We start from the raw sequence: 12,691 nt of genomic DNA, 5'->3' as shown, positions 1-12,691 counted from the left end.
CCCCAGTGGTGACAGAGGTGCATACAAGGATGCTATGCAGGTGCCTGAAGTCCTCCTTATCAACCATCGACGTCATCCGTTTCTAGGATGCCAACGCTTGGCCTGTGTCCAAGGTTTTAAAAAAGTGTTTAAGCCCAAAAAAAATTGCAGATCCTGGTCCCTTAAAGCAGATTACACTGCACAGTACTTGTGCTGTGTAATCTGCCCCCTTCTAATCCATAAAAAAACTTGCCACTTCCTGTATGCCCTCTCTAAGGCTGGATTCACACCTATGCAGTTTTAGTGAAGCACTGATGGGATTACTGAATTCTGTGGAGCACTGCAGGACTGTTTCATCATCTACACATTATTGGACTATTCTTTTGTTTTCTGTTTTTAAAGTATAATGTATTCATTAGAAGTTCAAGGATGGGCTTACATAAAAGGGCTTCGTAGGGGTCTCGAGGAGCACCGGCAGGGCCCCCCAGAAGAGGAGAATCCAGGTTGGTCTGTGCAAAACCCTTGAGCAGATCTGGGAAAGTATTACATTTTTTTTTTTTTATAAAAATAATTAATCTTTACAACCTCTTTAATGCTGAGATACTACTTAAGACTGGATTCAGGTCTTTGCATGGCATTACTGCATATGTTAATGTAGAGCTACCCCTGAGTCAATACTTTGTAGAACCTCCTTTCACTGCAATTACAGCGGCAAGTCTTTTTGGGGATGTCTCTACCAGCTTTGCACATCTAGAGAGGGACATTTTTTGCCCATTCTTCTTTGCAAAATATCTCAAGTTCTGTCAGATTGGATGGAGAGCGTCTGTGAAGAGCAATTTTCAAGTCTTGCCACAGATTCTCAATTGGATTTAGGGCTGGACTTTAACTAATTCTAACACTTGAATATGCTTTGATCTAATCATTCCACTGTACCTCTGGCTGTATGTTTTAGGGTCATTGCTGGAAGGTGAACCTTCGCCCCAGTCTCAAGTCTTTTGCAGACTTAACAGGTTTTCTTCTAAGATTTCCCTGTATTTGGCTCCACCCACCTTCCTATCAATTCTGACCAGCTTCCCTGCTGAAGAAAAGCATCCCCCCAACATGATGCTGCCTCCACCATGTTTCACGATGGGGATTGTGTGTTCAGGGTGATATGAAGTGTTAGTTTTTCACCAAACATAGCGTTTTGCTTTTAGGCCACAAAGTTCAATTTTGGTCATATATGACCAGACCACCTTCTTCCACATGTTTGCTGTGTCCCCCACATGGCCTCTTGTAAATTACAAACAGGACTTCTTATGGCTTTCTTTCAACAATGACTTTCTTCTTCCACTCTTCCATAAAGGCCAGATTTGTGGAGTGCACGACTAATAGTTGTCCTGTGGACAGATTCTCCCACCTGAGCTGTGGATCTCTGCAGCTCCTCCAGGGTGACCATGGGCCTCTTGGCTGCTTCTCTGATTAATGCTCTCCTTGCCCAGTCTGTCAGTTTAGGTGGATGGCCATGTCTTGGTAGGTTTGCAGTTGTGCCATACTCTTTCCATTTTCGGAAGATGGATTGAACAGTGAGATGTTCAAAGCTTGGGATATTTTTTTTTTTTAACATAACTCTACTTTAACCACTTCCCTATTGTATGACGTCCTGTACTTTGTGTGGAGATATCTGAATGATGCCTGCGTCATTCAGATACCCTTTTTTTCAGGTGGCGATTCTGTGCATGATAAGAACGATCAGTGGCGGTTCCACCGCTTGATCGTTCTTAAAGGCTGCGGGAGTTGTCACCCCCCTCTCCCTCCCGCCACCATCTGGTGCTTCTCCGTGCTCTCTCGTGAAACAAATTTCTCGTTTCAATGGCTCCCCTTACTGCCTTATCTGGGTATACACCTTACTCCCACATTCGACGCTCTTCATCAGGCTAATCTCCCTCCTCTCTTTCAGAAGCTTTCTGACATGTTATCCTCCTGGTCCCACCTTCTGTTATCTTGGTTTGGTAGAATTTCTGCAGTCCGTATGATTTACTTTCCTAAATTGCTGTATTTTTTTTGAGTGCTGCCTGTCCCGATTGCTTCCCACATATTACGTATTTACAACACAAGCTTTTGAAGTTTATTTGGGGTCCTACCCGACCCGTGTTAATAAGTGTACTTTGTATGCTCGTCGTATTAATGGGGGTTTCTCGGTTCCTAATCTTCAGGCCTACTACTCAGCAGCGAATATTGCTCCACTGTCCCACCTTCATGACACGTACCAAATGCCTCTCTGGGCCGTTATTGACCTCACTGTTTCCCACCCTATTCCTATCTCTTCTGTTCCCTGGCTACCTCCCTCAAAACACCCTCATGGGTTTGGCCCATGTATGGTTCATACGCTTCGTATCTTCGGCGGGCCTACTTTCGCCTCATTTACCGTTGCTACGTTTCGGACGGATAATGAGTTTGTAGATGTCCATTCTCTGTTCACACCCACGAGAATACTTACGTTTGAAGCTCTTGGATCATCTCATGATATTCCCCTTAGAGAGTATTCGTTACCTTCCAATCAGACATTTTCTTCTGCAACTTATTAGGGCCCAACCTACTCCATATAGCTTGACTCCTTTTGAAAGCATTTGTAGGGCCCGACCCCACTCATCAGGATTAATATCCTTAATTTACTCCTCTATCACTTCCTCTAGGAAACCCCCGGTGAGAGCTTCACCTTCAATGGGAGAAGGATCTAGGTAAAAAATTAGACCCAGAGGATTGGCAGACCATGACAGTATCCCTTTTGAAAAACTCCAGGAATGTTCTTATCTTGGAGAATGCATACAAAGTTTTCTACAGATGGTATTATACACCAGTTAGGATAGCGCGCTTTATTCCTTCCTACTCCCCTAATTGTTTTCAGGGTTGTATATTGGAAGGTACAATGGCCCACATTTGGTGGACATGCCCAAAGGTTTGCAGGCTATGGGTCAGGGTCTACTCTCTTCTACGAAACATGCTCTATTCCAATCTTAAGAGAGACCCCTACGAAGCCCTTTTATGTAAGCCCATCCTTGAACTTCTCTGCCCGGAGCGTCCATTAGCTCAGCACCTTTTTACCGCCACTAAGTTAACCATTGCAAGGGCAGGGAAGACTCCTGTACTCCGGTTTTGATGAGGCAGTTAAAAATCGCATGAATGATATGATTAATGAGAAACTGTCATCCTTCACTTCTGATACCCATGATAAATTTCTTAGGGTATGGCGGCCATGGATAGTAAATAATTAAACCCTCTAGGTTCAACACTCAACTTCTTTCAATCTAATGCCCCTGGATGCACCCCTCCTCCTTATGGACTCTTTCCTCCCTCTTGTCTCTTCATCTTCCTGTAGATCTCCCACCCCCCCCTCTTTTTTACTCTTTTTAGTCTACCTCTTCTTTTCCTTGCTCTATGCACTTTCTTCTTCTGTGACTCCTGATTTTTTTTGGAGTGATGGTGGCAACAGTGATGCTGGATGCCCATAAGTAGGAGTTTATACGCAATAACCCGTACATATATCTCTCTGTTCTGTATGATCATCCTATTGTTGATTTTCTGCAGTGTTTTTTTATTTTTGCCCTTCATGCGGTATACTCTAGGATACTTTTTTCTCTTTTCTCTTTTATTGTATCATTGTATTACTAAATGTTGTACTTTGTGTATAGTACCCCGTTACCGGGATTTTCCCCATAAGTTTGATGTATTTATCACACTATTGCACTATTCTGTTGTGTCTACTTTTCTATCAATAAAATATTTGTAAAAGAAAAAAATCTCCTGCAAGCAGCATCTTTAGAGCGGTGAGAGGAGCTGTGTGTATACCGCTCCTTTACCGCTCCTTCCCATTTGAAACAATGGGAAACCACTGTAATACCGCCTGCAATTTGCCTCTGCAGAGGCGCATTGCGGGCGGTATTAACCCCCGCTAGCATCCGAAAAAGGGTTATTACCGCACCGCTAGCACCTGAATCCCGCGGCAATTCCGACGGTATAGCGCCGATATTTTTAGCGGTGCTATACCGCCACGAATCTCCCCCCCAGTGTGAAAGGGGCCTAAGAATTAGGGTTGTCCCGATACCAGTTTTTTACGACCGAGTACAAGTGCGATTTCTTTTTTTTTTTTTTTTTTTCAAGTACTCGCCGATACTGATACTTTTTGTAATGTCATGGGACAGTGGTACTAATATGCAGCACAATCAGTAACTTTTTTTTTTTTAATGGTCAGTGTTTATTTTCCCCCTGACATCTCCCCTTTTCAGACTGAGACATGGAAAGATACTGAGGATAGAGATTCCCCAGTCCCTTTCTCAGCAGCCTCAGATGCACTGAAGATGAATGAAGAGGAGACAGAGGCTCCTCTCCATTTATGAACTGAAGCATCATGGGGGGGGGGGGGCTGGGCTGGAGAGTGCATGAAGGGGAGCGGACCAGAGTATGATGGAGGGGGGGACTGGAGAGGGTGGCACGGAGGGGAGCGAACCAGAGTAGGGCGGGGAGGGAAACGAAGGAGCGTACAGAGGGGGGAGCAGACCGGAGGAGGATGGAGGGGGGCCGAGGAGTGCACGGAGGAACACAGAGGGGGATCAGAGGAGGATACAGGGGACACTCGGGAACAATCGGTGCGGCGGGGGATGTTATAATCGCCGATCTTCCTGTGTGCTTCTCCTCCTCTCCCCATTTAGCTGCTCTATTGAAAGCCACACAGGGAGATCAGTGATTATAACTTCCCTGCTGCCGCACCGATTGTTCCTGTGTGTCCAGGTATCGGATTAGTCATCAGTATTAGTACAAGTACTCCTGCAAATACTCGGTATCGATATCGATACTAGTATCAGTATCGGGACAATCCTAGTAAGAATCATTAACCACTACTCTCTGAATTATTTTTTTTTTTTTAGCCAGTTTTCTATCAATTTGCAAACAGATCTTTTCCAGCCTGTAGACATTAGCCGTGTGTTTGGAACTGTGTCAAACACTTTTGAAAAATCGAAATACCGTATTTATCGGCGTATAACACACACCCTAACTTTAAGAGGTAAGTTTCAGGAAAAAAACTTTCCATAGCCCCCTGCGTATAACACGCAGGCACAGTTTACCCTCCTATTTTCTGGGTAAAAAAGTGAGTGTTATACGCCAATAAATTCAGTATACCACATCCACAGCCATTCCTTTGTCCAAATACTTGCCTCCTCATAAAAAGAAATCTGGTTTGTCTGACAACTTCTGTCTTTCATGAATCCATGCTGTTTGTTACTTGGAATATTTTTTTCCAGCAAGAATCTATGTGGTCTTTTATTAAACGTTCCAGTATCTTCCCGACTATAGAAGTTAAACTAACAGGTCTATAGTTACGTGGTAAAGACTTTGATCCCCTTTTTAAATATGGGCACCACGTTGGCCCTGTGCCAATCCAGTGTTACTATTCCCATCATTAACGAGTCCCTAAAAATTAGAAACCATGGCTTTGAAATGACAGAGCTCAATTCTTTTATGATCTGTGTATACATACATTTTACAGGTCACAATGCGCTAATGAACAGTTGGTGCATCAGTCCATCCACCCATATGATACCCAGGGCCCTGGTGTAACTGATGTTTCTTAAAATAACAGGAACAGGTCATCTTTAAATGGACAACTGCATAACACCCACTACATAAGTGACTCACAAGGAAGAGAAAAGGAAGCCTCCAATGGTGTGATAAAGTTTAATAAAAATACACACGCTATAGGAATCTCACTCACAATGTTAAAATGAGTCAAGTCACATGTACCAGTATAAACAGTGTATACTTCCGGTTCTCGACTGGAAGTGATGTCACTTTGGCTCCACCCTATGCATTACGGTGCTAACCCATGTAGCTTCATTGTTAGAGTTACACAACACTACCCTTCTGTTGTTTGCTGCAGTGTTTGCTGCAGCTTGTCAGCTTGTATGTATTTTTTATATTTTTTTTGTGCGCGTTTTTTGGAAGGTTGTATTTTTGGTATCGCAAAGAGTCTTATTCACAAAACTTCTTATTTGATCACCACCATTTATATACATGAACCAATAAATGACAGTGATATATCCTGCATTACTTGTTTGATCGTGCATGAGCAGAAAAGACATGGGGCCAGATCCACATACATGGCAATCGGCGCAGCGTATCAGAGATACACTACGCCGCCGTACCTTACCTGGCGTATATTCGAATCCTCAGCGAGTTTGCGACTTAAGTTACGGCGGCGTAGTGTATTTCTGGTGGCGGATTTCGAATTGGGCGGGTTGCGGGCGGGTTTCATTTAAATGAAGCGCGTCCCCGTGCCGATTGAACTGCGCATGCTCCGTTTTGAAATTTCCCGCCATGCTTTGCACATAATGACCTCGCAACGACGTCATTTTTTGAACTTAGACATGAGTTACGTCCATCCCTATTCACGGAGGACTTACGCAAAAAAAAAGAAATTCAAATTTCGACGCGGGAACGACGGCCATACTTAACATGGCAAGTCTATCTATATGCCGCAAAATACCAGCTTTAACTATATGCCGGAAAAAGCCGACTACAGACGACGTTAGAAAATGCGACGGCCGCGCGTACGTTCGTGGATCGTCGTAAATCGCTAATTTGCATACCCGACGCAGAAAACAACGCAAACTCCACCCAGCGGGTGCCGAAGTATTGCATCTAAAATCCGAAGGCGTACGAAGCCGTACGCCTGTCGGATCTTACCCAGATGCCGTCGTATCTTGGTTTGAGGATACAAACTAAAGATACGACGCAGGAAATTTGAAAGTACACCGGCGTATCAGTAGATACGCCGGCGTACTTCGTCTGTGGATCTGGCCCATTGACACCATCTCAGTGGAAGCTCAGGATCCGTTTTCTCCTTGATCCTCCTCCTTGGCACTCCTACCTCTTCTGATCATATCTTGCTACTTTATGGCACTGGAGTCTGTTTTTGTGCACAGAAAATGGGAACTGAAATCTAACTTCTTCCTATAACAGAACATAGAATGGTTTAAAATATAAAATAAAAAACAGAAGCAGAGCAAGTGTGTCTAGGTCAGGGGTAGGCAACCTTTTGAACGCAGAAATTGAGAGTGCCGATTTTGACAAAAAAAAATGTAAACTTCACACTCTCAAAATGATTTTTTATAAAGTAAATTCTGTAAACTACTTGAGTAGTTTGAAAAGAATCAACTCATGTAGAGGGGCATGTGGTTGCCATCATCCCTTAATTATGTGAAAATAGAACAAAACCTCAAAGGGCGGGATTTTTAAGGCAACACATTTTTAAACTCAAAAATATATAATTAAAATTATAAATTTATTACAAAATATAAATACAAATCAATAATATCATAATGTACAGAGTAAAATATGAATAGGATTCAACATAAAGATGTGATAATGATACTGTCCGTCATCAAATACACGTCACCAGACCAACTGATGACAGTTGAGTTTAAAATTTGTTGCCTTAAAAATCCTGCCCTTTGAGGTTTTGTTCTATTTTCACAACTACTTGAGTAGTAGTGAGAAATTAACACATTGCACTCTCACGCCTCAGATCACTGTCCCCCACCCCTGCTCATTTTACTCACCACTGTAACCCTTTGGACATCTACTCCACCACCTGCTCTTCTGCCCCCACCACTGTAACCCCCTGCACAAATACTCCACTGCCATACCCCCATGCTCTTCTGTCCGAACACTGAACTTATCTGCTCATCTGTCCCACCACTGTAACTCCCATTTCTCATCTGTCCAACCTCTGTTCCCCCTGCTCATCTGTCCCACCAATATACCTCCTGTAAATCTGCCCCATCTCTGTATCCCCCTCTCATCTGCCCCACCGTTGAACCTCCTTCTCATCTGCCCCAACACTTAACCCCCCCCCCGCTCATCTGCCCCATCACTGTACCCCCCTGCTTTTTTGTCCCACCGCTGAACCCCCTTTTCATCCTTCCCACTAGGATTCATTTCAACAAAATTCCCATAAGCTCAACAGTAATTTCAAAAACTCTCACCTGATTGTGGTTTTCTCAATCACAGTGAAATCCCTTCTTTCTGGGATTGGTAGTGGCAACCAAGTGAGTCATCTTCCTCCAGATGGTGGTCAGGACTAGCAGGACTGTGATTGGCTTTAGCAGTGGCCAATGATAGTCCTCCTCCTTCTGGAAACAGGGACCACCCCCCCAGCAGAACTGCACCCAATCTCTTCCTCTTCACAAAAGCTGATGATCGCATCTACAGCAAAGTTTCTCATATTTTACAATGTGTGGGGGCGCAGTGCCTCCTCCTTGGTGCAGGTGCAGTGTGGGGAATTCTAAATTTGGAATGCATTCGTGTCTCACTGACACTTCCCTGCTCTGCTGATGGGGGAGGGAGTTGAGTGCCCGCAAAAGAGGCTTTGAGTCCCGCTTGCGGCACCAGTGCTGGGGGTTGTCTACTACTGGTTTAGGTGTTGGTCAGGTGTTGGTTTCCATTCTATAACCTGCACTTGATATATTCAAAATGAATTCTAACTGGAAATTCTGAGCAATAGTTTAAAATGTTTTGCTCCAATTTTTATAAATACTTCACCACATTATTCATAATACAACATAGTTGTGACATGAAAGTCGTGCAACTTCAGTCCGACATTCCATGAGACTTTAATGAACGGGATCCGATTGATCCGACTTTGATATGAGTGCGACTTGGGTTTGAGGGGAAACACCACACCAAAATTAAAGGCGCGGGGTTCCCATCCCAATCTATGCCAGACCCCCCAATGTTGAGGGAATGTGGCCTGGCATGGTTCAGCATGGGGGGGGGTGCTCGCCCCCCCCCTCTTTCTTGGCCTGCCGGCCTGCATGCTTTGATAAGGGTCTTGTATGGTTTTTGGGGGGGACCCCACACCATTATTTTATTTAAAAACTATTTAAAACTTTTTTTAATATATTTTTCATTGCTAACATTGCCTTTGAGCACATGTTGCACGTCACAAGTTGGATCAGTTAAGATGCTGATACGCACAAGTTGGATCAGTTAAGATGCTGATACGACTTGTTTGCGACTTCCATTATATCCTATGGACTGAAATCGCAACCAAATGTCGACCAAATGAGTGCAGGAACCTTTTTTGGACCCACAGAAATCGGATCAGTTAAGATAGCTCTCATAGGGAAACATTGATTTTTACATGTCGTGCGACTTGTGCCCTCAAAGTCGTAACGTATGTTGCACCAGTGTGAACTGGGCCATAGGGCGGCATCTATCACTGTGCTGTACTAAATATAATAAACATTTGTCTAAATCTCGCACAATAATGACTCTGTCCTTCGTCTACTGCAGTGTATAAGATGAGACGTTCTTTTTGTTTCAATTTAGGCCAAGAAAGGGAGTTGGTAGCTTTGATTCCATACAGCGACCAGAGGCTAAAACCACGGAGAACGTAAGCTGGGATCCTTTATATTTATATGTGTTTTAGTTGATTACTATTTGTAATGGCATCAGATTCATTGCAAGAAAACAATATAAAAAGTAGTGTTGATTTGTTTCTGTAGATTTTGTTTCAATAGCTCAGTTTACAAGTAATATTGACTTGTATGTAATGTCTAGGGTCCCAGGAGACCAGGGGCACCTCTCATACAGATTAAAGTTTTGATGGGATGGTAGGGTACCATGATGACCACTTTGGATCAAATCTAATACACACGATAATTTTTCGGCATGAAAAAAAAACTTCGTTTTTCAGCATGTCCAAAAAACGAAGTTTTTCCAACTTCATCATTAAAAACGATGTTGCCCACACACCATCGTTTTTGAAAAATGATGAACAAAGCGCGGTGACGTACAACACGTACGACAGCACTCTAAAGGGGAAGTTCTATTCGCCTTTGGGCTGCTTTTAGCTGATCCTTGTTAGTAAAAGACGGTTTGCGCTTTTTTGGCTGTTGCAGCGTGATGAATGTGCTTACTCCATTATGAACGGTAGTTTTACCAGAACGAGCGCTCCCGTCTCATAACTTGCTTCTGAGCATGGGCGGGTTTAAAACGTTGTTTTAGCCCACACACGATAATTTTTTACAACCCGAAAAACATTTTAAAAAACGACGTGAAAAAATGCAGCATGTTCGAATTTTTTTTTTTTTTTCGATTTTCAGAACATGAAAAACGATGTGAAGCCCACACACGATCATTTTAAATGACGTTTTTAAAAACGTCATTTTTTTTTCATGACGAAAAATGATCGTGTGTACGCGGCATTAGACTAATATTTAATCTTTGTATCTGAACAATTAATTTGTCTAAAAGCTGAAGTCACATTATTCTGACAAAATGGATAGAGTGATAAATTGATTAATAGATACATTAAATATTGTTTCAAAACTGTATGATGCATAAAATGTATTCTCTCCAGCAACCATGCTCCATCCTAATAAGGGCACAGACCGCAAAAAAAGCTGACAGGGGTTCTGATCCCTCTCCACTCTATCAAAAATCTAAAAAACATAGTTTTGCCTTCAGTTATGCTTTAACAGCTGAAGTTTAATCTGCCTAGGTTTTACTTCTGGTTACTCCTTTTCAATTTCGTCACCTTTCTAATAACTTTTTAAATAAAACCTTTCAATGACATACCTTATTTTAGACCCAGTGACATCATTGGTTGGTCTCTCTTCTATATGAAACTCAGGTCATGGCTGGTGAGAGGGGCCAGCGGGGTGCTGTACATGCCTTGGTACTCCCCCTAAAGAGCCCCCCGTCCTGATGCAAGTAGTGGGCTGGCTCTTGGGGGTAGTTATTCAAATATTAAAATGGCTTAATGGTTGGATGTCAGTCTAAAGGCATGGGCATTCCTTGGCAGACTGCCCTCATTAATATCCACATGCAATGCCAAACCCTCCATGCAATGCCAAAAAAAGACCAGGCCGGGGACTGTAGGACTTGAGAGGAAGAGGGCTAGATGATAATGTAATGCCCCATACACACGCTCAGGATTTTCGACTGGATAAAGTCCATCGGGAATCCCGACGGGAAAAAAGAGAGCTGGTTCTCTTCCCTTTTTTTTTTTTTTTGGGGCGGGTCTGGCAGTTTCCCCGTCGGAAAAACTGTGAAGGGGCATACACATGGCCGGCCAAAATCTCTCCTCACAGTTTTCCAGTCGGAAAACCCGGTCGTGCGTACGGGGCATATGTCGTCCAGCCAAAATATAAGATGAGCTCTATCTGACTTCCTGTACCTTCTAATGCATATTGTGGAAGGTTTACAGTGTGGAGTGAAATCAGACTAAAGTGTTTTCTCTACAAGAAAGGAGCCTGAACAACTGTGCCAGATTGGAGAATTCCCCCTTACAGATGGCTAAAAAGACCAATGGTATCGGTTATTGCTTATATGAGAGACCAAAATTGCTCAATGCTCAAGGAACCCCTAATAACCCTGGTTGGGAAAGGCTGCCCTAGATTCACACAACCCCAAATAAATTCATTCATATGCTTACTTTACAATTGGCAAGGTATTCTTGATGAGTTGTGTTTTTTTATTTTTATATGTATCTTGGCTATTGTTGCCAAGGAGTTAGGCCTCGTACACACGACAGAGTTTCTCGGCAGAATTCACCGAGAAACTCGGTCAAAACCCGGATTCTGCCGAGAATCTCTGTCGTCTGTACAGTTTTGGCTCGATGGAGCCGCCGAGGAACTCGACGAGAAAATAGAGAACATGTTCTCTATTTTCTCGTTGTCCTATAGGAGAAGGCGGCCCGCCGAGCTCCTCGGCGGCTTCATCCCAAAACTCGACGAGGAACTCGACGTGCCAAGCACGTCGAGTTCCTCTGTCGTGTGAACGGGGCCTTACAGTTTGATTTTAGCATCTCGCAATGCGTGTTTCCAAAATGCCTCTAGCTTAACTAGGTGGTGTTCTTCAAACATTGACTTTCATGTTGAGGTCACAAGTGGCAATTAATTATTTCTTCAGGTCCTTTGCAGTAATATGTGGTTTTTTCTTTTCATTCTTGGCAAGACTACAACCAGTTCTGCCAGATTTTTCTTGATCTTATACAGCCTGTCTTGACTTTTTTTTTCTTTTTTCTTTTGGTTGCTTAGTGACGTTCTGGATGTGCATTGCATGAATTTAGATCACTATATAGCCCTCCTTTTGCTTTGTAATTATAAGTTATCTTTATTTTTATATCCTCGCTCAACTGCTTAAAGGGAATCCCATGACTATCGGGACACAACACCTTGAAGCTCTCTGGACACTATGGGGCCTACGTTTTAAAAAAAATAACCTTGCACAAATGGGCAGCATTGTTTGTAATATGATTTTCTCCTATGATTGTCAGCTCTATCTAGTGGCCGTAATGCAGTATTTTTTATTTTTTTAGGTATTTCAGAAAAATGCTGCATTATGGCCTCTACATCATAGGAGATAATCTTAATGTACCACTACCCCTGTAGGGGTTGCAAATGACGGGGTTTCCCAATGCTGCTCAGCCAGGGCACGAGGAACAGTCTTTTGTGCTTTGTTTAGGTTTTATTAATTTTGGGTGGGAATAGGAATTATGGGATGCCCAACTTGATCGTGACAAAAAACAGGGACAACTTCCTCCCTATATACAACTCCCAATTGATTCCTTCTCCTTGGTCTGTACAGCTCTGATTCCTCTTTTAGTAACGAACAGTCTCTGTTAGATCAGCAACAGCCATTACAAGCTAGGAACTCTCAATCCCTTAGA

The 12,691-nt window shown here is 43.1% G+C and overlaps 1 protein-coding gene across 5 annotated transcripts in view; it reads left to right on the top strand.

Annotated features, from left to right (window-relative positions):
- Nucleotides 1–12,691, top strand: part of TMEM106A (transmembrane protein 106A) — a 62,997-nt gene that overhangs the window by 26,795 nt on the left and 23,511 nt on the right. For all 5 annotated transcript variants that reach the window (XM_040331570.1, XM_040331569.1, XM_040331567.1 and 2 more), the window contains one exon: nucleotides 9,346–9,409. In XM_040331570.1, the coding sequence (XP_040187504.1) occupies nucleotides 9,346–9,409 (64 nt within the window). The remainder of the gene's footprint in view (nucleotides 1–9,345; nucleotides 9,410–12,691) is intronic.

This window comes from Rana temporaria, chromosome 12 (assembly GCF_905171775.1).
Source record: "Rana temporaria chromosome 12, aRanTem1.1, whole genome shotgun sequence".
In the NCBI taxonomy this organism is placed as follows: domain Eukaryota; kingdom Metazoa; phylum Chordata; class Amphibia; order Anura; family Ranidae; genus Rana; species Rana temporaria.
The sequence above is the reverse complement of the archived record's forward strand: the minus strand, read 5'-3'. Positions and strand labels throughout refer to the sequence as shown.